The sequence below is a fragment of the Apteryx mantelli genome, chromosome 6 (assembly GCF_036417845.1).
Source record: "Apteryx mantelli isolate bAptMan1 chromosome 6, bAptMan1.hap1, whole genome shotgun sequence".
NCBI lineage: Eukaryota > Metazoa > Chordata > Aves > Apterygiformes > Apterygidae > Apteryx > Apteryx mantelli.
In genome coordinates this window covers 46,287,219-46,313,029 of record NC_089983.1, presented here as the reverse complement: position 1 = coordinate 46,313,029, position 25,811 = coordinate 46,287,219, and the positions used below count along the sequence as shown (strand labels likewise).

The following is a 25,811-nucleotide window of genomic DNA, read 5'->3' as shown; positions in this document are numbered from 1 at the left end:
GTTGCTGGTTTTCTGACTTTTGATATTGCCGAGCTTCCAATCAATTTGAACACGTTAAAATTTGACTGTTAGGGTGAGAAATGTCTAGCTCAAAATTTTACGCTCCTCTCCTTCCCAAAAGCTGGTTTACAGGAGTTAAAAAAATAACAGGTATTAGATACTTTGCTTTAGTGACAAGACATTTGGGGAGAAATCATCCAAGCTTGAAATAAAATCTTTATTGAAAGCAATTCTGCATCCATGCCAGTCAGCTCCACTGTACGATCAGAGCAGATGTCCCAGGGGAAAACCCTGCGCAGTCGACAGGGTTGATTACTTGGACCTCCTGTCAGTTCCTAACTCATTGACAATGGCTGAGACGTTCACTACAACTTTGTTTTCTTTATTTGGAAGTAAAGTTAATATACTTACCTTAACTGTGCCAAATGTACTGGAAAATAACCTGATAATAAAACGTACCATCCTACGAAGTGATAATGTCTGTGTGTATAAGCACATTTTGGCAGGGCTTTTGCAGGCTAGTTTTTCAGTGTTAGGAAGGAAGTCGAAATGCGAAATGATGCACAGATAAACTATCAGGTTTCTTCTGAATGTATTTCCTTTTCACTTGAGGCCTGCTATATGCTTTTCTGAGATATGGCATATTGCGGTAACACCATTTTTTAATGTAAACTTACTCCAGTTCAGCTACAGTAGCTGTTTTTCATGAAAGTTAAGTGGCTTTTGGTACTAAAAGGATAACTTGAACTACAAAGTTTGGCTTTGAGAGTCATCTTCAAACACAGGAAACAATACATGTCCTTTTATAAGAGGTCAAAGCCTTGCTGGAACAGGCAGAGATACCGTATCATGGGGAAACTCTGTTCTGTTACCCACTTAGGCCAGGCAGCCTAATACCCGCCGCAAGGAGACATAGCACAAGGCCTGGGCACTGCTTAACTCCCTCCTGAGAGCATCACCGAACCCACCAGCGGTAACTGAGCCCCTGATACCGTAAGGTCTACTTATATAAACTATTCAATCCGTTGCACTGCAATACAGATAAATTTAAAATTTAGTAATGAATTGGGATTCTCGATATTTTATGGATGCAAGCTAAGCCTCATTATTACTTACGTACTCCCTTTATGGATGATTTGCTTAGTTGCGTTACAGTAGTACTCGCCAGCTGATGAGGCTAAGCAACTGCAAACATTATCAGTTGAGTCCCTATCCTGTTGGTGAAATCTGTATAGCGTATTCTGTGCGTGAGGCTTTGTGCATACGTAGCTGGGACCGGCGGTTTATGCTTGCAGTGGTGGTCCAAAATACTACAACATACGGCCTTTTCAAAAAGTGCCATGTGGTTTGTTCTGCAACGGATATATATATATAATTCAGAGATCACAGGAAATATCTAAAACTGATTAATACAGTTTTAAGCTACTTTCTTTTGCCAATGTAAAATACTAAGGCACTTTACATTCCAGTTTAAATTCCAAATGTTGAATTCAAAACAATAGCTATCCGAGACTGGTAACAGAGAAATCAGGTCATGGTGTATGATACGTTAAGAGAGGGGTCAGAAATAGTTCAGACATACTTAAGAGCTTGCTTTAGCTGAAAATAGCCTCCGTGGCTCCTGGCCTGCAGAAACTCCATAGGCTTCCTGTACTCTGCAGCTGTGGATTCTTATTACAATTCTTTGGGAAAAATCCCTTCTCTTCAGTTGCTCTGGGACACAAGAAAGAGCATTTGATGCTGTCTTCTTCTACAGACGAGCCTTTAAAGCTGACCGTTGGACGGCTATATATAGAAACTGGACAGCTGACAAGGACACAATGGAGAATGGGCTTCCTCAGGGAATCCCCTCGCATATCTCGCAGCAAAAGTTCTTCCCTGGATGAACTGCTTTGGAGTCTAGCCTGAAATGAAAATAACTAAACTAGTCTGAAGATCAGTTCATAGTTGGCTGGAAAGACTATGGAAAGCTGAAGAAAGGCATTTATTCTGGCTCGCCCTGCTTTAACAGGGGAGCAGTTCAGAATAAAATCTTTTCACCATTATATGAACTTTGCCACCTGTACAACTTCCTTCCAGAGGAACTTATATGCTCGTACCCTTACATACACCTCACAGAGTAACTGTCTTGTGGAGATGATGATAGTCTTCATTTTGCAGGTGATTGAGGCCAAGATTTAAAAACATATTTAGATGTCTAAAGGGACTCAGGCAGAATATAGGGGACTAGTTCAAGAATGTGCTTTTGAAGAGTCCTGCTTATTCTCCTGCACAACTAGAGCTGTACTACAGCTTCCACCCCCAACTGCTGCCATCTCAAGAGAGCAGGATAGTTTGGTACCCATCTTGTGCCAAAGAGGGTCTGAAAACTGCACATCCTTCCCACTTCCATTCATGTAGTCCCTTTGGGTGACCTCAAGAAGTGGGAAGCCCAGGTCAAATGCATTCTCCAGTTGTGTGTTAATCAATAGTTATATCTTGCCAAGTACAAAGACAGCTCTGGGAACAGAAAACGGATCTGGTATTGCCTTTCTAACAGATGCACTAAATATAAATGAGAAATTCATGCTAGGAAGTCCCACAGCTCGTTGCAGCCGGACATTGCACAGCATCTGTAGAAGGTCCAAGAGTCCCTCCACCCCACCCAGCCTAGCGTTTGAGTAGGAGGAACAGGGCAGTCCTCTCTTCAGAGTTAGGAGATGTGAGTTTGAGCCTCCTCAGGAGGAGGACATAAAATCCGTATGTCCTATGCCTCGGAGGAGTTTTACAACCAGCAGGCCAGTGTTTCTTTAAGCTTTGGACATAGCAAAGGTATGGTTACCAAACCTCACCAGGTCTGTTTGGGTGATACCTCCCGACATGGTGATCACACAAGAAGTCCCTAGTAACTGCATGTGGCACCCAAATACGCATTTTCAAACTGCTGCAGTGGACCAATGTATAAATGGCAGATTTTTTTTAAAAGCAAATGACCAGTTTACTCTCTGAAATTCCACTGTCTCATGGATTTAGGGCTGCACCATATGCTGAAGTTCATTCCTTGCTGAGGTCCCCAGCTCAAATTGTGTTCAGCCTGCTTTAGGAGACAAGCTTGTAGGAGCACAGCAGTGCTTATATCATAAAACTAATACTTCCTCTGTGCAACCTCTCCCAGGCCTAAGGAGAAATAGGGGTCTGAACCCTTGTTTGCATCATGGCCTCTTGATCATTGCTTTTTCCGGCTGTTTCCTATAGTGTTAGAGGAGCTCCCAGTTTGTAACTATGAGAGGCGGTTAGGAAGGAAACGATGATCAGACTTTATATTTTTCATGATAAAGAGAAGTTAAATGAGGGTGAGCAGCTGTGTCCTAGCAGGGTAAGCGAAGGGCTAAAATTGCATTTTAAATGCTACCACTGCTCTTTGATCACAGACGAACACCACCGCTGCATGACAGGGGTGACGAGTTCCCATCTCGGTGTGGTCGTGTGCCAAAGGCAGAGCGTGCTCCAGCGTCCCACGACTGCGTGGTGAGCATGGACAGGAGCTCGTCCCTGCGCCGCAGCCCCAGCCACGCTGCTGTGGCCCCATGGCCCTGCCGTGGGGAGAGGCTTGGTTCCCACCAGCGCCCTGTCCTGCTCCCCGTGCCAGCGCTCGTCGTGTCAAAGAAGCGAGAGACGAGGCTGGTGGGTCGGCAGGAGCAGGAATCCTTTGAGCTCTGCTCTTCCCTGGTAATTTTTCACAAGCAATATCTTTTCACAAAATCCTCCTCATTACCATGGACGCTCCAGGTCGCTGCCATTCGCAAAGCTGACCCGATTTTACCCTGGGCAGGACTGTCGCCCTACGAGTGAGATGTGACCAATTTGCTTCCTCAAGGCGGTCGAATGAACGACCCATTTGTCTTCGGCTCTGGCTCGGGTGACCTGCAAAGTCCAGGCCTCTTGTTTCCCATTTACTGACGACCAGCACATCATGTTCTAAATTTGTCTTGGTTCTTAATTTTTTGCGACTGAACACAAACTGGTTCTGATTAATGTTCATGAGACCGGAGGGAGGAGGAGGAGGAGATATGCGTAATCCATGTTATCACTACGGACGTTTCTCCCCGAGTCTGAAGTTTGTCTGTTTGGGGACCGGCGTTTCTCAGGAGTCAGCTGAAGGCCATGAACTTCCACAAGGAGCATCACAGACTTCTGGCTACAGCTCCGAGCACAAGGCATTCATTTTTGCCTTCTCAAACAGCCTCCTAGCAGTATATATATCTATCTCAAACAACAGTGAATCCCTCTCAGAAGCCACTCTACCACGGCAAACACAATTCTTTCCTTAAGGAGAGGACGAGAGAGAGAACAAAACCACCCGTGACAGATGTTAGACAGATGCTAATGCGTTTCTGAGGGGTGGTTGGATAGTACAGTGATAAAGGCAGTGTGATACTATATAAAATAATATATGTTCAGACTGAGATATAATGCACAGTCTCCTTTACTGTATTTTTGGCTGGTGGTGTGACTTCTGCTGTGATTTTTTTAAAATTCTATTTCTGATTTTTTTTCTGCAGAACAACTAGCTTATTGTAAAGCTCAACCTGTCGGAGGTCCTGGATCTATATGCTTTTGTGGCCTGCGTGTCTTAGAAGGCAACAGATAGTTTTATGCAAATAAAGCTTTAACTTTTTAAATTGCTTTAATTTTTTTAATTCAAGAATGCCTTAAGCTACATTTCCTTGTAACATTAAAAATAAAAAGCAGTTAGTAACAATCTCTCTTAAATCAAGAATTATAAATATAGAACCTTTATCATCAGCACAGCACATCCAAAAATGTCTTTGTAAAATAAATCAAATTATATGAGTTAATTGATTCCAGGCAACATCAGCAACTGCAGGTGGAAACTGAATAACAGGATGTTTATTAATGAAGGACTATTAATCAAAATTGACAATATCAATTCCTGTTTCTTTTATTTGAATTCTACCTGCAATATCCATGGACATATTTGCTGAATTTTTAAATCAAAATTTCAAAGTAAAGAAAATATTAACACTTGGGATTTTAGCTTTAGATGTAGGGCTATTTGTTTAAACAGTGAAAGGATATCCTAAATCCAATTTGACAGGCAATGCCAAAGATGCCAGTGGTAATTAATTAGCACTTAATTTAGACCACAGAACAACAGGATATGGAATTGGTGCTCAGTGCCATTTCCCCTTAGGCTTCATCTCATGAGGGTCAGGAGTATGGCTGCTGCATTGAAGGTCAGTAAATAAATTGGGGGAACACATTGACACTGGACTTTTCATGATAGATATCCTTCACCCTTATTACTGCCTCTGGCTATCGCTGATGAGAAAAGGACTGCAATTGTTTCATGAAGAATGCTGTGTTCGAGCAAGGTAGAGTTTGAACTCGCACGCCATACAGTACTCGGGCTCGATGCTTCCTAGGGAAAGAGGGCTGTGACAACTTTATAACTGGGCTGGAAATAAACTTTTAACTGTAGCTTAGAAAGCCTGAGGAACTCTGACAGGCGAGAAAATTTACTTAAAAGCAGCTCTTAAGTTCGCTAGATTTGTGAGCTTAGCTTTAGATTAAGCATAATTAAAATCAATGGAAGATTTTAAAGTGAGGTTAGAAATTAGGTCAGCAAAGGAAAAAAAAATGCATTTCCTTATTATCCTTTTGTCTTTGTCTTAAAAATATTTGGTGCTCCTCCATAAAGCTAAAGGCTCTTAATAAAGGTGGATTAATGTTATTAACTGTATTTTTTCTGATGGGGACACCAAGGCTTTGACATGTTTAGTGATGGTCAGACAAAAAACACATGGCTAAAACTAGAACCACCAGTTCTGACGATAACTCATCCCTTTTTCTAATTCAGTGAAAGAGGCCACTCTTCCACAATGCACCAAAAAGAGAGGATATATGGAAAGCATACAGGAAAGCCTATGGCACCTGGTTCAGAGAGGCACAGAAGCTGAATGCTTTGGTTCAGATTTACTGGTGAGAGAAATAGAAAGATGATGAGACTCAGGAAAATAATATAATCCTCCTCCCAGCAAGCCTACTGCCCCTGCCAACTGGTCTTTCTTCTAATAATCTCTACCCTTCTTCCAAAAGCAGGGATTCCTGGGTGGGAGATTGGCTAAGATGGGCCATGCAGCCCGACTCAAGGTCTCCAGCTCTTTGCTGCTTCCAGAGGAAGCTCTGCTCCTCTGGCAGTCCAGGGCGGAGGGTGTCAGCGCTGGCACTGATATGCAGGGGTGTTACGGTTTTCTGAAATTGTTTCTTATAAACAACACCCCGCTATGCTTAAGGCGGTCCAGATGTCCCTGGCCAGGACAATGGGCACCGTGAACTTCAGCAGTCACAGCCGTGAAATTCTTTCACAAGCACTGAACCATTATTGCAAATATTAGATGTACTCCACTAGTCTGCTTTTATACCTTTTTTTTTTTTTCCCCCCCAAAAGGGCTTTCTACATTGCTGTATCAAGCAAACACTGAGTTAGACAGCAGTCTATGCTCAGAAAACATATTTTGGACACCCCCCTGCCCTGTTAACATTTATTTTAACTTTGCTTTCACTCCATCACACATTTGCAGCATCTCTCTTGACAGTGAGTGAAATTCTGATTAATGTCAAAGTCACCGACAAAACTCCCATTGACTGGGAGCCAGAATGGAGTCAGAATTTCACCTTGCATAAGCTTAATTTTCTCAGTTTGGATGAATTCTACTTTTACTAAGTGGAATTATTTCTTTTTGACTATGTTCAATCTATAACCTCTTGCAACCTTCAGTTATAGTCCTTTTGTGCTACAGTAATCCAGCTGACAGCAAATAACTCAGCCCTGGATTTGACAGGTTTACTTTCTGCCTTAATGCCCCAAAGTGGCAATTATTTGGAATTTTCATACTGGGATCCTGAACTTCAGACAACCTGCTCGGAAATGCATCTGTTCCAGTGAGTCTAGAGCCTCTCATTAAAAACTTGGTTGTATTTTGCTAACAACTCATTGTTTTTATGCAGTATTGTGGATAAATTATTCTGTTTTGTGAGACAACCAGTGTTTTTAGTGTTGAAATCAGAGAATGTGGCAAAGAATTCTATGGAAGTCAAAGAACAAACTCTCAACAATATTTTCTTTTTCTGTGAGGTCCTAAATATGCAATTACTTCATAAATTGTTTTATTTAAAGTCCTTTAAATCCTGAAAAAACTCTGAATATTGACCTACTGATGTTCCCCAATGTAAAATCTACATTTTTTTTTAACCTCTATTATCACCATCTTGTTGGTTAAAATCAAAGTCTTCATGCATTGGTCTGCCCAATAGAGATGATTTTGTATGGGATCTGACCTCAGCCAGGATTCCTACTCTTTCAGGTTTACTTCTGAGCTCTCCACAAGCTACTAGTACAATATATATGCATTGCATTTGTATCAGATTTGAAAGATGCTTTAACATGCCTCCCAGCGTCACAATTGTTTCAGCACTGATATTGAACATGAGTAGGATGAATGTATCTCTTAAATGCACTAGTGAGTATGTGCCATGAGTCTTTGATTTCTTTAAACTTATTTACATTTTACTTGCCCTTGAGCAATGAATTTACTATGTCAGCATTGTCTTTTCTACTTACACTTTGTCTGTCTTGTCCGCTCACCTTAGCTTGATGTTTATTTTTTATGCACGTGTATAGTCCATTGCACTAAATGCACAAACTGCCTGGAGTGGATGATTTTCCATATATTGAATCTTTCTAAGATGCACCCTTTGTAGTACTGCAACTTCCGTAGTATTTGCTAGCTTTAAAATGGCTTTGGATTTTCTCATTAGTTCCTTTTTAAGTCAAATACCCATCCACATGTGCGATGGTTTCAGATGACTGTGGACTAACTGCCTCAGACACTTTGCCAGTCTTTAGTTCTCTATACAGGCAGGCCTGCCTCGCTCAGTAGTTGTGGTTTTTTTCATCTCTCAGTCGTAGCTTAGCTGCATAAAATGACTCAATGCACCCAGTAGAGTTTCAGAAAAGCAGTTCTCATATTCAGTTCACCCATGCCAAAAAGGTCTGTCCCCACATTGCCTTGCTCGTTGGTGTTAGGCTCAGGCATGATGTTCTTGGAGACGAAGTTGAAATACCCTGGATATGTCTTTTTACTGCCTTGAGCTCCAGAGGACCACTGACTCTACACTACCTGGCCCTCAGATGAGACGAATTTCAGGACATTGTTTCGTAGATACTGAATGGATCTTCCCCTGCAGCAGAAAATGAGAATGGCTACAAAAGGATTCACAAGCTGAGAGAGTGTCTCCTTAGGAAGTAAATGGTGTGGTTTCAGGATGCAAATTATGTTATATAAACATAATTTAGTATAAGGAGTTGCAAGATTTTATCATTTAACCTAGAAAGATTAGGCAGTTCCTTGCCATAGTGGTCAGAAGAGATTCAAAATATATGGTCATATTCAACAGAACAGTTGTCTCAGGAGGTGGTCTTAAGTTGGCTACTACTGCTGCCATGACCCTACTGAAAACCCCTTCTGAACCTGAAAATTCAATAAGGACAACTGATGTTCATAGTAATCTTGACCTACTGGAAAGTGCTATAGGGCTGGAATCTTTAAGATTGCTGGAAGTGTTTGGTGAAAGACTGGACTTGTCAGTGTTGATGGCAATGACCTGGAGAGCTGGAACAGTTTCAAGACAGATGAAGTGATATCCCCAGGTCCTTTGGTGACGCTGAGTCTAGTGCTGACACAGGGAATACATTTGGTGTAAAAGGTTTGCACTTTGTCCGCTAAGTGTTAGGAGAATTATAAGAGAGGGATTGTTGAGATCTATCAAAATGAAAGAACTTGGTCTTTTATGACTTTCCTTTTCTTGGCTCATCTCCATGGCAAAGGGTAACAATACTCAGGATGGATGCTGACAAGCCAGGATCATTGTATTCGGAAATCTCCACGATACAGCCAAGAGGCTAGGAAGTCTTGGTATATCCCAGCTGTAGCAGGGGAATTGAATGACATGTCACTGTTTCAGAGAAGTGAGTCAATCATTTTGTGGGGAGTCTAACATCATTTTGGGATATGAGGTCAGGCTGTTAGACTTCCTAAAAAGGATATTTTTGGCCTTCTCTTTTAATCTTGAGAGAACATGTATGTGGAACATCCCTTCCACCAAGGTGATGATAGACACTTGATATATCAGTTGATAGACTATGATCCTTATAGACCAGAACATAATTTTTGGAAAGCCTGTTGAAGTTAACCAGTAGCCTAAATAACCATTTTTTTAGCTGGTGATGGTTGGAACAGAAATCTAAAAGCTATGCTTAATTCTGTTTCGATGAAGATAACTTAGGACAATTAAAATGCTGTTAGTTACTTTGCTTTACGTACTTATAGGAGTCCATCCTATGTGAATACTGTAGAGGTTAAAAAAAAAAAATCCTAATCTTGAGTAATAGAGAATATATAGAGAATACAGCTGCTGTGAGCTGCTCCTGACAGCCAGGAAGAGCGACTGCATGGAGATGCCGTGAGAGTTGCACGGGGCAGAGCAGGCAGGGATGGCAGCAATGCCGTCTGGTGGCAGGGCTGAGGCCACTGCAGAAACCCGGTGAAGGAGAAAACTGGTTGCGTCTTGTGGCCCAGGAGAGGAGGCAAGTATCATCTGCTTGGGTAGAGTTAGCCATTCCACAGATTTATGATTTTACATCGCACCATAATGCGTAATGTATGAAAAGATAAATATTTTCCATCCAGCAACATCTTGCTGTATTTTCGTCTAACTCTATAATTTTAATTATAAAGTGAACATAACCTGTATCAAATTATGATTTTGTTAACATATTGAATGAGGACAAGAAAAATAAATACCAGATTTTATACTGTACAGGCACATGAAGGTATAGTAAAAAAATCTGGTTTCCTTGACCACATTGTCATAATATGCATATATAACTGCTTATTGAATCCAGGCTGTGTAGACAACAGAAAGAACACTGGCTCCATACCATCACAATGCATGCCCACAACAAAGGGGAGGAAAGAACAGGCTCTTTCATTGTGCCTTGCTAAGTATTACCAACAGAAGGGCTAAAAACATTACCTCTGTCTGAAGTGTATCTATATATCCATGCATAAGTTATTAACTGGGCTCCCTGAGCACAGTTGCTGAAAATATTAATATATTCAAATTATATTCTGGCTACTGCAAAAACAGTAGATCAGACAAACGTATTAAAATCTCCTCAGACAAAAGGAGTCATGTTATTTATAAAGTTCCTCCCCCTCTACCCTTACTGGAACACAAACCTTCATTGTATATAATATATGAGAATGCAAGATGATCCTTAGATGTCAAAATGTGGCTTAAAGTTTGAATGTAATCATAAAACAGTGACTGTAATGCTTGCCATAAACAAATTGTCACTGGTATTATGTAACTTAGACTATTCACAAAGCATAAAAGAAGGGAAGAATAAAAGGTGGCTGCCAAACACCATGGGCCAAATCCTAAGGTTGTGCCAAACTGCGCGAGCATCCTGGGAATTGCAAACACAGCGTGGAATTCGGATTTGCACTCCCCGATGCTCCGGCTGGTTCTATTGCTGAAATTAGAGCAAGATAAAGGCTATTTCTTGAGTTTGTCAGTTTATACTGCAAGGCAGCAAAATAGCAACGAGTGGTTTCTGCAGCCTCCTCTGCTCGTCCTCTCCAGCGGACAAGGAGTGCGATAAAAGATCCCTTATTGCTGCAGGACCCACTTTTGTCCTGTATCCTTCGCAGATACAAACATACATAGCTAGATACACCAGCAACACAGCATGAAAGGGAAGAACAAAAATCTCAAATCTGGCCCACTTTCTTAAATTTTTAATATTATTCCAGAGCGTATGGTACAGCCTCATCAAGCCGACACTCGGTTCTTCACGCAGACCCTTCAGAAAACGCAGCGCGGTGGGTTAACAGCAGAAGAACGTACATAGCGAGGCAGAAGGCCTTGCCTGTGAACAACAACTAATCATTCATAGGTATTTTCCTTTAGTCCGGACTTCGGGAGTAATGCCTATGTGATAATATACACACTCTACAGATTTAAATTGCTGCTAATGGTTGCATTCAGGCCCGTTTTCAGGGAAACAAGCAAACGAGGTGCTTGCCTACTTCTTTTTTTTTTTCCTCCTCATTTTAAAAGTAAAATGACATTTTTTTCACAGCCTGAAATAATTGTTTGAGCAGAGATACTGGTTTAACTCATTATGAATTATTAGTGGAAAAGTGGGTCTCAGAAGTATGTTACATCTGAAATATTTTTCGTCACTTGAACATGTGCCGTCCAGAACTGGCCCTATTCTACCAGTCACTGGGAACAAACACTTCACATTCACAGATGCTCCTAATTTGGTGTGGTTTGGAGTGTAATTTAGATCAAACGTATCCATGTAAATGAGTCAGGGTTTCTTAATTAGGTGCCTCTAAAGAAAAAACTTGGACCACATCACTAGGTGTGGGTGTGGTGCCCACAGTACTGGAATCTTTCCTATAGATGAAGCTTAGTTTTGTCAGGCATGCTGTAGGTTTTTCTTCCCTTTCTTTTTTTTTTTCCTTTCTTTTTTCTTTTTTTTTTTCCTAAAAGCACAATAATAAATCTGCAGATGGCATAGACATAAAGACGCTACTTCAGAGGAGCTGTCTAAAACACTGTCTCTTTGGCAAATGCCTTAAAGTAGGTCATTCTGCTGTGATTTAGGTTTATATTTCATTGCCAGCTTTTTGTTCCCATTACAAGTAGGGTGCATTCCAGTCCACAGATTTTCTCTTCATTTTTTTAGATTGGTTTTTATTTACAAGAATTTGTAGCTCTTCATAAGAAAATGGCCAATATGCTGTCAGAAGTACTAATCATGCACTTGACCACAAAAAGAGATGTATGAAGGTGATAACCTGGAAATGTTGGAATGTGAAATGCCATTCTCTGAAAGCAAAAAAAAGTATCGATTCTCTTAGCAGACTGATTGAAATGATTGTTGCATCTTTTGCGATGTGTGAAAAATGATTTGATGTAATGTCATTTCAGAAGTCTCACAAAGCAGCATCATCCATTGCTCTATTTGGTCAGGTATTTGTTTTTGTTTTTAAATATTTGTCACTGAAAAGCAAGTATTTTATAGCTTATAAAAAAAATAAAAATCAAATCATCAGGGTCTGTTTTCCCATCAAAGTGCCAGGGGATTTACATGTCAAACTCCCACTAGCCTTAATGAATTACCTGCATAAATTCCCTTTCAATCGATAGTAGAATAGATCCTATTGTGTTATATTAATTATTTTGCACAGAACACTGACATTTTGGCACTAAAGCTTTTTTTTTTTTAAGTTTCAATGAATATCTTAAGAAACTTCAATCCTTTTATTCATTTTACAGCCTTATTGTGAGAAAAAATCCCATATCTTTAGTCAGAAGAATGAAAAGCATTGCAATTTACCTCTTGATGACCTGGTTCTGGACATTAATGCATTAGGGCTCAATCTCCCAAATTAGTTAAAAAATAAAAAATAAATAAATAAGCCGAACTTTTGTAATGAGTTGAGCATTCTTAAATTTCACCAACAAAAAAAACATTCGAGTTGAAAAGAGCACTAACCCGGAGCAAAATTAAGAGGTTGCAAAAATCACGTAAATTAACTCCGCGAGTAATATTTTTCTAAAACTTGTGCGAGTGCAAACCAGAAGCAGTGCTCTCACATGGTCTCTGTTAGCAGAAGGGTCCTTAGCAGTGAGTGGACTTCCCCAGGACGTGCTGCCCATATGCACAGCCGCAAAGCGAGCGTGCACGTGGACACCAAGCCTGCAAAGAGCCGGCGGGACCGGGGCAGTCGGCAGGAAGCGGACGGCAGAAGTGAGGACTGTTCCCTCCGTAATCTGGGGCAAGCGCCTTACCCTCACTTTCTCCACCCGCGCAACTAGGATAATAAAACTTACTGACCTGAAAAGGAAGTTATGAGATTTAATTAATGGCTGAAAAGCTTTCTGAGATCATTTGATATCGAGTAATCTGGAAGGAACAATAGCAGTGCTTTGAAACAGGGACCCTATCTGCCCGTATTTGGGTACTGCACCTAGCACAATGGTCCTCTGCAGCCACATAGTCTGCCATAGCATAAATATTTAAATTAAAACTATGCTCATTATTTTTATCGTTCTGTTATTTGCTGATACACCAGTGCAGTACATTTTGAGGCTTGGTAGCGTTGAAAATTACCAAGCGTAATTATTCGCCCAATTGTTATGAAAATCAGGGTTTATATTTTTAAATACGGTGCGAAAAATAGAAAGTATATCTAAACACAGGTGAAAATGGGGCTTTAATTCCTCATCTTTGCTCACTTTAAAACTGCCAGGCTGTAAGGTATCCCAGGGGGAACAGGTGAGCTTTGAAAACTCTTGTTCCACAATAAGAGGGACTAGGTATGAGTGCAAAAACCTTGATATAGCAGACACACACACACACACACACAGCAAAGTGAGTACAGTGAACACACATAAAGGTACTCTAGGAAGACTGGGTTTTATTTTTGCCTTTAATTCAATAACTATTAATATTCCTGTCTTCTGCACACTCCCTTGTGCTCTGAGAGCGTCTACTCATTCGCAGGGGGAGAACTTAGTAGACCAAAGTGTACTTCAGTAGAGAGAAATAGGTTTAACTCTTTTTTTCCCCAAAAAAACAAGCCAGAGGAAGCTAAATGGGACAAGTGTTGGCATCGGGCCAGCTTCTCTCTAAAACTTTTATATAGTTGAAATAGCATAAAGCATGCATGCAAGAGCATGTCTTGATATATATTTGCCCTTCTCTTCATGTAAATTTTAAAATGTTTGCCATTGGGGGGGGGAAACATTTCCATCAGCTGCTCCCTAAGTTTGCAGGAATAAGGCTAAAATTTTCTCCCTGTCGTTGCCCTACTGCTTAGGAATGAGAAAAGTTCACGAGATTCTAAGAAAGGCCTTAATTCAGGAAATCATTTGAGCATATATTCTTAATTTCTAGTGCCTTCAGTTAAGGACTTATGGGCTTATGAGCATTCCTGAATCTGGACATTTTTCCTGATGAAAACTTAACACACTTTGGTCTCCCATGGGCTCTCTGAGGTTTGCTGAATAGAAATTTGTCTTATAGTGCTTCTGTTGGGGGTCGTTTTCTCATTTAAATAATTTTTACCTTTTTTTTTTTTAATACAAAGCTTGTGCAGTTCTTAACATAATCTGTTCTTCTGCTGTGCAAAAAAAAGGGTTCTCCTGAGCCTAGATTTAATATGTAAGCCTGCCTGAAACTGCTGATATGACACATAGTTTAGGATGTGAAAATCACATATGTTTGCTACGTCTCTCCTCCACTAACTCAAAAAAAAAAAAAAAGTTTGCAGACGTCCCTTGCTTAGCGTTACTAGATGCCATACTTTGACGGTACTTTCCGATTTTCCCTCCGCATTCTGGGTACCGCTGCTGGACTTGTCATCACATTGTCATTGCTTCCCGTCGTGTGGGCTATTGTTGGGCTCTTGGTACGCGCGGCTCTTTTTTTAATCTTTAATAGGTGGAAATAAGTCTATTCAGTAGTTTCCAAACCCCATGTTCTCCAGAACATAGGCGACACGTGTTGCTAGCTTTGCGGTGCGTCCACGTGCGCGTGCGCTCGTTCTCTCGTGTGTTGAGATCGGACGCTTTTCTATTCCTTGTGCTATGAACACGGAGGGAAGACGGCTTTCAGAGCAACTAAAACATAAATCCTGTAACACTTACAGCTTTTGTTAGATCATATATCGGTGTTAGTGGGTCTGCCTCAGAAAAACAGTCCTACTCTTGATGAGGAGCTTATTTCCAGTGAAACCGATACAAGCAATTATTATTAAGCATGGAGAATTTTGGAGGGGGAAGGCAGTCGGAAGGGAAACCATCGTGATCTCCCTGAAAGGGCAGAAAGCCCGGGCTGCATCCGAGGATATTTTGCTGCGCTCCATACAGTGCAGGAGCAAATGGAGCAAGCTCGTTCCTTGGATTCGAAGGTGAATCGAAAGGAATTGGCTCCTCCGCGGGCAAGGCAGCCAGAGAGGCCACAGTAACAGATCCACGTGATAAACCAAGAGGCAACCGCGGCGCTCCCCAGACGACGGGCCTGGCGTGCCTGCCAAGGAGGCAGATGCGGCTGCTGGAAGAAGATCTTCCACAGTTGGGCAGCTGGGTTCAGCGCTCTCCACCAACGGTGAAGTCAGGCTGGCCTCTGTCTTCCCCTTCGATTATGTCAGCATGGATTTTATACTTTGGTAAATAACATGTCCTACTGCTCTTGTGAGGGAAAATAATAGGGAAGGAAAGGGGTTTTGCTCTGCAATGCATCCCTTCACCGGGAGGTCTACACGGACGGGCACGGGCAGACGCAAGTTGGCCGCCCTGTGCTCCAGCCCAGTGGGCACGAGGCGGCTCGGGTCTGGGAGTCGCAGAGCTGCGTTACGGTGGCACCGAGTGCAACCTAATAAGCAGAGCAGGCTGAGATTCATTAATTTAACATTAATAAGCACAGCTTATTAGCTGAGGCACAGCGCTGTGCGATGCAGAAGCGCGGCTCCTGGAGCAGAGCCGCGGCAGCCCCAGCCAGCTCGGCGCGCCGAGCAGCGGAGCGGGACTCTGCTCGCCCCCGGCCGGGGCGCAGGCAGCCTCCAGCTCCTCTCCGCTACCGTGTTTTGCAGTGGTGAGAAAGGAGTGTTTTGCTGTCGCTGCAGAAGCTTCTGTGCAGGAAAGCTCCAGGGTTTTGGGTTGTGTCGCTGGCTTACGCTGAGTCCTTAAGTCATTTAGACTTGCCGTGCCTCGGTTTCCCAATGGGTGTATGACAGCTAGCTCGAGATGCTGCTGCGAAAGCAGCGCTGGTTATAAACTACTGTGGGATTCTTAGAGAGGGAAGTGCTCCTTATCCCTTATTAAAATTATAGTTTCATGAGTTAGTTATTGCACAAATAATGACTTATCGCGTAGAGGGTGGCTGCTCTCAGTTCCCATCTGAGCACAAAGCCGATGCAAGGCCCTTGCATCATTTGATGTCCTTTGTACGCCTGCGGAACAGGACCTGTATGGTATATCAGTTTTATGTGGTCCTTGGGTTTTGCTCGCCCTGTCTGGGAGTAAAATTCACTTGTAAATAAACAGCGGCAAGGAGTGGAGTCCTGAGGAACTGGGGCCCTGTTTTCACAAATATAAGAAACATAAATATAGGGGATATATACAGCAAGTGAGTTTCTGTAAACATGCTCAAGTAGAACAGGCTGTTTTCTGTAGCCATTTATTTGGGAAAGTCCCTATTCAGACTGGGCCCTGTTGTTTCGTTTATGTGTAAAATATATGCTTGGCTTGCTCATCTTAGGAAGAAGTATGAAAAACCTAATAGTCATTGTGCTCAACTATTTTCAATATGAAAATATAAAACAATTTTCAATATAAAGCAATTTGTTATGATAGACTGGAAAGAGCTATGTGATATGTCTATTCAGCTGTATATTTTGTCTCTTTTGCTCATGCATTATATTTGTAGTTGAATAAATTTCATGCAAAGATGAGTAGGGGACACAGTGTGGGTTTTTTTTTTCATCAAATACAAAATACTTAAAAGTGCAGGTACTGCGAGCCCAAGCTTTGCTTTTAATACCTATTCTGTGGGCTTCATACACAACACTGTGACTTCTTGCAACTTCCGTGGGCTTGTTTTAGGGAAGATGTATGGCACAGGTAAGATCTCAGTGTTAATCCCTGCTGTCATTTCTGCTGCCAGGGCTTTCTCCCAGGCTCTCTCATCAACTGCTTTGTCCAGGTTTCTAAAGAAGGACCCATCAGAAGTGCATCTCACTTATTGTTATTTGATCTGAACCCATTCAGACTGGCTATTCAGACTGGCCCTTTTTTCCCATTGACATGAGAACGTGCCAGTTTTCACAAGTTTTTGATGTTTACAGTATTTATTCTACTGCTGCTTCCATATCGATGGGATGAAGGCTCGTAGGATAATCCCTTCCTTCCCTGAGGATGTGTTTGCTTGACACAGAAGGCCTTCTCCAGAGAGACTCAGATGATTGCTTCCATAATGCTCTACCCCCTAAAATGGCCCAAATATAATGTCTTCCTGCCTTCCATCACTGCGCTACTGCATCACTTCAGTCTACCTCTTCTTTCACCGTATTTCTGCAGTGACCCTACCATAAGCACATGTCCTTATTTAGGTAATACATCTGCCCTCCTCCCCTTCAATGGAGCTGTAGTCAAGCCAGGTATTTTACACATATGCATTACTAAGTATCACTATTTAATTATTTGTATTCTAGTTTTTTTCCCCCAAACCCCAGTCTTGGTCCAGTTTTGCCAGTTATTCTATATATACACAGCAGGAAACAATTGCTGTCCTGAAGAGATTATGCTCTAAAGAGACAAGGCAGACAAAGGAAGTATTATCACCATTTTGTAAACAAGGAACCGAGGCGCAGAGAGATTAAATGATTTACCCAAGGTCACACAGAACATCCGGTCAAAGCCAAGAACTGAACCCGGGTCTCCTGAGTCTCAATCAAGTGATTTAACTATAAGATCAAAGACTTATTGTGTATACCTGATACCATTCCCCTAAGACATGGTAGCAAAAGTTTCTTCAGGTTAGGATCAATGCCACGTACAATGAAGTAAGTTTTATATATGGCACATCTGTTTGGACAGCATGTACCTGCTTCTTGCACTAAGGTTCTTCCCAGGAAATAATTTCCCTTATTATTCTTCCACTGACAGCAAAACATTATTATCCTTCTCTAGATAACCCTCTGAAGGAAAGAATGTATGCACAGGGTACATCAGATGAATACACAGGAAAAGGATTTTCTTCAAGGCCAAACTCAGTCAGTTTATAGACTGTCTAAAATCCTTCCATGCTTAATTAAATGGGGACATTCCCACAACTATATATACACTTCATTTTGCAGTTTCGTCTGGCAGTTGCACAACAAGATAAAGGATCTACATCTATTATATATATATGTCAGGAGAATGCTGCAGAAACGGTCAGTATAAAGGCATCATTCATTGTAAGCTGGGACTAGTCTTTTACTTGGAGTCATTATTATTCATTCACTGGGGTCATTATAGCATTCCCGAGATGAAATACTCCTCTGTGTACAGAGCCTGCATGGGGCCCTACATACTACTTAGTCCTTTCAATTTTAAGGGTAGTTTGGCTGAAAAGTGGCTGTGCAAAATGGCACCAGTTAGCCCTGACATCAGCACAGCTAGGAGAGGAGAAACTGGATCCTGCCCTCTGTACGCCCCTGTCCTGTGGTCCCTTACCGCTGCCTGCTCGTTTTGCAAATAAAACAGCAGCAGGTTTGTTTTAGAACAAACTTTTGGCCTACTTTTGGCCTGTTTTTTTCTGTTAATGCCACGAAACAAGAGAAGAAAACCCAACACGAACATGAGATCCAAGGCTGATTTTGTGAGCCAACATCTCCTGAGCACAGCGAACGTGGAAACCATGGAGAGATGGCAAGCAGTGGAACCTCAGAGAGGCATTTTCGCGGAACAAAATCTGTGTCACCTCTGCCTCTCTCGTATTTCAGAAACATGAGGAAAACAAAGGTGCACTCCCAGATCTCTCATCAGTGTTTCCTAGATGTTCTGTATTGGCACAAACTTCACTCTGCGGTACAGGAGTTTGTAATGTATTTTCCTAGCTAAGTTGCAGGGGTGGTTAAAGTCAGACGTGCACTGGAACATGCTGTATTTATTTAATTCAATGTACCTGTTCTTTAGTAATACCGGGGTCTAACTGCACACAAAGAAACTTACTGTTCTGTTTTCTAATAGAGGAAAAATTAATGCTTTTGCTTAGACAGGCTGATTCTTGAGCTGAAATAGGATGTACATAGATACCATAAATCATATTTAGTTTTGCCAAAGAACATAATTGTCTTTGGTATTTTGGATTACATTTCCAATAGGATTTGGACACCACCCTTGGACTCCTTTTAAAATTACCAGTCCTTTCACAGTACAGTTTTACTTACTTCTTTAGATGTTCAAAGAGGATTTTCATTGTCTCGTAGTTTGGTCTAGGGAGCTTTTTTACAAGACGCTTTATGGATTTAATGCGAATGGCGTTGTCCTGGATTTCTAAGGAAAAACATACAGAAAAAAATACATGTGAATGCCATATTAGGATATTACTTTGCCCAGTGCTATATCAGCTATCTTAGCAAGAAAAGCCATCATTAATATATGGTTGAAAACAGTACGTGTTGTACCTTCTGTCTTCTTTACAGAGCACAAGACTACTTTACAGAGATTAAAGAGAAAACTCTCTAAATCTTAAGGAAGTATTTTCCAGTCCACAGAATTATATTTTTAAGCTTCTCATTTATTTTATTAGATCATTAGACCATTATCCTAAGCTAAAATACCTCCAAGTGGTAAGGGACCAACATCTTAAGTGGAATATCACTTTGGAATTACATTCATCCAATGATCCAGTTTCTGTGGTGGACACTTTTCCCATGTGGTCCTTATTGTCCTGTATTTCTCATCATATTTAAAGCAGCCGTATTTTTGAATCTCCATCCCTAACATTTCACCCCATAATGGCGGGAATTATAAAATGATTTGGTAGTCTTTTTACTCATGCTTTCTAATGATCAATCCTTTTGTGAAAATACTCCACCACAGCTATTTTCTAATACCAGGTGTACGTGTAGCATCTCACAACTGTAATTTTTGTAGGGAACGACTAGTATTTCAAACTTGCAATTAGTAAAAAAAAAAGAATGTTGGACTCCGGCCTTTAATCTTTCTTTTGAGGTGATAAGAACATTGCTATTCCTTTTGTTAAGATAAACCTTCCTGTTTTAGCATGATTCATTGTTTCAGGGGAAAGGTTTGACTCTGATATTTGCATCGATTTGTATAAGATGTTGCAACTGAATTAAAGTCATGTACAACTGTGCTTTCGTTTAGGAACAGATTAGATAAGGTGCCAGTAGGTCTGACGTAGGGAAAACATCTTGCTTGTTACATGCCCTAGATAACCTGAGAATTCTTTTCTGATCTTATCATCTATGATTTAATTATCACCTATCATTCTTCAGATATCTTTGTTTTTAATATTCATATTGCCCTCACACCCAGAGATCTCCATCAGGATTGAATCCCAGTTGCTGTAGGTGCTGCATAACTAGGGATGATGATTAATGTCTTGATTCAAAATTTTACAAAAAAAAAAAAAAAAACTCAACCAAAAATTTCTGGCAGCTCAAATGAATTTAAAATTTAAAATTATTAATAAGAGGGTATTCTTTCTTCAGCATGTATTTGTAACTCCTGTTGAGGTTAATACGTTATACGTGCAGACATATATGTGTATATTATCTATAATATTGCTAACATTTTATATATCAAGGACAAAAGTTCAAACTAGCCAATGAACAGGCATTATTTTCCAGTAAAAAAAAAAAAAGTTTCATATGGATTTATTCTATAGAAAGTCATGCAGTTGGCAATAGTAGTTTTGTCCATAGGAGGGAGAATCAGTCCAGCGGAAATAGGATTGAAGCTACAAATCAAAACGATCTGAAGTTTGCAGAAGTGGATTTATGGTAAGAAGGGGGCACAGCTTTTGCAAGCTTTTGCTTGAACTGCACGGCGTGCAAATGATCTTACCAGAAAAGTCATATTTAGGTTGATCAGGGCTGCCTGGCTGTTGCTTACTGCAACTTTTCAAATAAAGTCACTCAACTAATTTTATAAGTCTCTTTTCTCCGGAGGGTTCAATGGACTTCAGTGGGACTGAACCACTTAAGCTGGCCTAAGAAAAACTCGGTAGAAGGCAACACTCGCTGCTTGTCCATTACGGGATATTTGCAAGGAAAAGTGGCACAGTAAAACTTTAGTGTGGTCTTTTGAAGGACGTTTCTCCGCGTGCTCTGCTGATTAACACAGATACCAGCTTGGCAACCACCTCCCCTACGCAAGCGGCTGCCTTACTGAGACCGGGGTTCCTCCTAACGTATATTTAGAAAACAAACGGACAGAAAAGAAAATGTTAATTCACAAATTATTTATTGAGAAAACGGCAAGGCTATAAGGCTTTGTTTTGGGGCTTACGCTACCAAAGCCATGGGTGCCGATGTACAGGAGAAGGGATACTTAGCGAGGTGCTAAAGCACAAAACCCTGGAAACCGTGCATGAAATTATTGTATGAATCAGCCTGTTTGTTAATTGTTAGTCCATTGTAAAAGAAGAAAAACAGGCAACATGTGGTAACTTTAGTCAGCATTTCTGAACTGGGAATGATAAACACCTCTGCCTAGCTCTGGCATTTATCAGTACTGAGATATTATTACCACATAGAGTCACAGCATGGTTACTGTTATCATCAAAAAAAAGAGCCAGCTAATCTTAATGGTTTGTAAAGCCGTTACCTGCACTGGTCTGACATTTATCATGATCATTTTACCACATGAGTCCTACATTGCAAAGGTATTTTATCTGGAAGGGACATCACTATGAATTATTATTTGCAGCTAGGTAGAAAATTGTATGTTGTAGATACCTTTTCTCATTATAAATCACAGTCACATTTCACCATTTCCCACACAAAGCTGCTGAGCCCAGGCTTTTTGCCATAACACTTACTCTCGCTCCCTTTTATAGTTCCATGAAAATATTGGGCACTCTTTCATTAAAATGGTTGATATTGGTTTTTTTAAATGCTGTATACGCTTGATTTTTTTTCTAGTATAAAAGAACTCGTTTTTCCACTTGAGAAACTGAAGAGGATAAACTGTTCTTTTTTTTTTTTAAGCTTACTCTTGCTTCAGTTGTAGTGGCTAGGCTTGTCTTTACTCTTGACCTTGTTGATGGAATATTTAACAGATCAGATGCAAGATCTTATGTTTCCGTTGCAATACCTATGTATTTGCTTTTCTGCTGTAAAGCCTTGAATTCCGCTTTCGTAGAAATTTTCTCCCTTGGATTCCTAAATAGGAAGATTTTTTTTGTGTGTGTGTGTGTGTGTGTGTATGTGTGTGTGTGTTAAATCCTCCAGCTAAGTTTAGAAAATGATACGGACCAATTTTGATAAATTGAAAAAGTAGGCATTACACTTTTTTAGTCATGAAAATTGAAGAAAATCTAGGGAAAGGATTCACATTTGGGAAAGTTAGACTGTCTTTTCCCTGCACGGATTTCAGAAGGAATAAAGTCATCATAATCACATCTATCAAATAAAGAGTGAGAGGATGTTTAATCCTTTTTTGCGTTCTGGGCAAAATATGGAAGATGTAGGTGATAATTTCAGCAGATGAAGATACGCCGCAGTGAATCGCAGATGGTATTCTATGTAATATTTTCATAGAACATATATTTAGAATTTGGGTTACTGTCTTTAAAAATAGGGCTGGCTCCCTTTAACACAGCAAAACTGTGGAGATGCTCTCTTGTTTATATTTAAATGAAGAATGCATTGAAAAAAAACCCACTTAATATTACATAAGCTCTTTTGTAAATGAGCTTGAATAAACATTTGAACATAGGAAAAAAACCATGATGCCTCTGTAACATTAACAGTGGCTGGGTAAAAATGAATGAAGAAAGTAACCTTTAGCACTCGTGTCCATAAAGAATACTTAAGCAAATCCCGCTGAATCTTTCTTTTAATCATTAATTTTAAATGGACGTAGATGTTTACAACAAGCCACTTTGTTTCAGAACAGGAAGTCCAAGGTTTATCTCCAATAACTCACGCTTGCTGGGAAGGGATGTATGTCTCTAACCTGACATGCATTCATTATTTTGTAAGGTAGTGGAGTCTGACCCATGACCCCCCTCAGACCTGCTGCATTATTCATGTCTGACTTACTTTGTATAGTTTTACTATAGTACCCATTTCCCTTTGCCAGGCATTTCGGTTGCTTGTGCATGTTTAATGTTAAACGGCATTTATGGCTCACATTAATGCCTAATTTTATCACGAGCCATGGTTTCTTTTTATGCTCTTGAGCCTCAGAGCTGAATTGCTGAAAAAACACTGATTTATGATTCCGCATAAAATATCAGCCTATTGATCTGTCACCTAATCTGTGGGGGTTTTTTTAAAGCACACTTTTCTCCGATTTACTTCCACAGCTCTTCTCACCTTATTTTGTTTTTTTGGATAAGATTTCTGCTGTGGTTAAAACGTCACACACTGTTGCTACAGCAAAATCTGCCTGCCAAGAGTTTTTCCAACGATTCTCGACTGATTCAGCTGCTGAGAGAAAGACAGGTCTTGTTTGGGGCTTTTTTGGTTTGTTTATTTCTTTTTTTTTAATCGGAACTGAGTGGGTTAGGTGGATTTTCAAGTGCTAATGAAATTGTGAGACTTATGGCGCTGGCTACAGCCAGCCGTAGTGTGGGCAGACGCTCTGCGAGCTTCCCCACTGTGCTGCTGTGCAAGCATCCCCGCTGTTATGTTTGCTATAGTTTTAATGTCTGTGAAAAATTCCTGATGCAACTAAATTATGTTCTGCCCTCTTGTTTGTATAAATAAACACCCAACTTAGCCAATTCATCTTACTCTTGCCCATTTCGGAAGCTCTCCCTGTCCAACGATGCTTAACCCTGGTCCTCCATAGCTTTGGTGTTATCAGGGAACAAAAACTTGCTTAAAAGGGGATGCACTTTTGGCTGGATTTTTTTTCAGAGATGTCAACCACCCAAAACTCTCTTTTCGTTCGGTAGGTCTTCGTATTCTGGGAATCATGCTGCTTAAAATACACACGCACGCACATACACACATATATTAAAAAAAACCTCTTTGTGCCACTTTTAATGTCAGGATATTTTAATGTTACTATATGCAGCATAAAGGTCCCAATTTTAATCACTTGCACTACACTATGGCAATCTTTTTGTGAAGATGCATTGTGAAATACTTTCTTCTTTTTTAAAAAAATCTATAAGAAGTGTTCAAACTAACTAATGTTTGCTATAAGGAAAATAACCAATTTGTGATCGGAATTGATTTTACTTTTTATTCATGCCTCAGAAATAGATGTTGCAGAAGAAAATGGGAATTACATGAAACCTCTCTGTATGGGCAATTGATAAATTCACCCTATGCGATATAAAGTGGAGTTTTCAATGAATATTCATACAACTTTTGCAATCCATTAGCAAGACCTCAGACAATGAGTTTGCAACTCGGTCCCATTTAACAAAAATATACGTAGAATTAATGGGAAAAAGCAGCACTTCCAAAAGTTAAACTTTAATGCCTCGAACTCCAGGTGCCAGAGTTTGAGGGAAATAACCAATAATAGTCATTTTTTACATATTTGATGGGCCTGATTATGCAATGTGCAACTCTAAATGGCTTATAGCACATTGTAGCATGGTTCCATCCCATTGGCTGCAGTAGGGTGCAGGCAGATGGATGACAGTGACAAGGAGAGAAGTGCTTTTGCTTAGCCGTGCGTTAAGATGCCATCCAGAAGCTCTGTGCACTGCAGACACTTCATTAGGATGCCAGGATAATGGTAAACTACCACTCAGAGTGACACCCCATTTCCTGCTTACTGAGCTCTCCAACCTCGGCAGATGTCAACAATCTCACAGTGCTACAGAGCAGACCTAACTTTCCAGGCACTTTGACTCCAATTTTTTTCCCTTAACAGTGCCATACATTACATGCAATATGTAACAGCAAGTACCAAGCAGAAAACAAAATTTGCTGCCCTAATTATAACAAAGCGGCATCTGACTTCGGTACCGCATGCCCGGCGTACACGCGACCCGTTAGGCATTGTAAAAAGGGGGAATTGCCGGTCAATTTGGGGGGTTAATTAGACTCTGAACTTTGCTGGCGAACAGCGCAAGCCTGAGCCCGGCTGAGATGGTTGTGCTTCCCTACCAACTTCTACGAAGCGTAGGAGAAATACGCTGAGCCCGTTTCTGCTGTTTCGCGCGCGGGGTTTTGTTGCTTCCACGGGGTTTTCCGCGCAGAAAGAGCAGGCTCGAGCATCTGGATGGTGCGATATTTCCCCTGCAAATGCACAACTCGAGGCCGTAACGCGCCTCCCCGACGGCACGGAAAGGCAGCAGAAGCTCCGTGCTGCAGTACCTACCCTGCCCTCCTTTCCGGAGAAGCACGAGGAGCTGCTTGCACGTCTAAAAATTGTCTTCCAAAATAGAAAGGGAGTCTGCAAGGCCACCAGTTCTCATCTAATTCCTTGAGCCTCGCCAGGGTATATTTTTGAAATCAGGGATCCTGCTTATTTTTTACGTAGGGCATACGACAAGGCATCCCCAGCGAGCTCTCTGCCGGCTCCCGAAACCCCCCTCCGCCGTCTCCTCGCGGGCTCCCCTCGGCCCCCGTCACCCGAGTCAAGGGCCGGCTTTGACCGGCGCCTCCGACGCTTCCCCGCAAGCGGCCGTGCCTGCCGGCGCCCCGGCACGGATTCGGGTCCAGGCACAGGGAAGCCCGCCACGGCTTGCAAGCAGGGGTGAGGCGGCAAGGCGCTGCCTGGCTTGCCCCCTCGCACAAGAAATAATAGGAATCTTCATGAAACGATGGCAAAGACGGGGCCGTAGCCTGCAATATTTGTTCAGCTGCTGTCCCTTTCTCCCCTGGGCAAGATTCCCACCAAAGGACTCGAGCGAACTCCCGCGTAGCTCGCTGAGAACGTCGCCTCTGGCTTTGCCCTCGAGAAGGAGGATCTGGCCCCTGGTCAGCACTTCAGGAGAGAGCCCACAAATATAGTGAAGA

The 25,811-nt window shown here is 41.3% G+C and overlaps 1 protein-coding gene across 2 annotated transcripts in view; it reads right to left on the bottom strand.

Annotated features, from left to right (window-relative positions):
- Positions 1 to 25,811, bottom strand: part of ARHGAP15 (Rho GTPase activating protein 15) — a 343,348-nt gene that overhangs the window by 5,240 nt on the left and 312,297 nt on the right. For both annotated transcript variants that reach the window (XM_067298597.1, XM_013959737.2), the window contains exon 13: positions 19,080 to 19,185. In XM_067298597.1, coding sequence (XP_067154698.1) covers positions 19,080 to 19,185 — 106 coding nt within the window. The remainder of the gene's footprint in view (positions 1 to 19,079; positions 19,186 to 25,811) is intronic.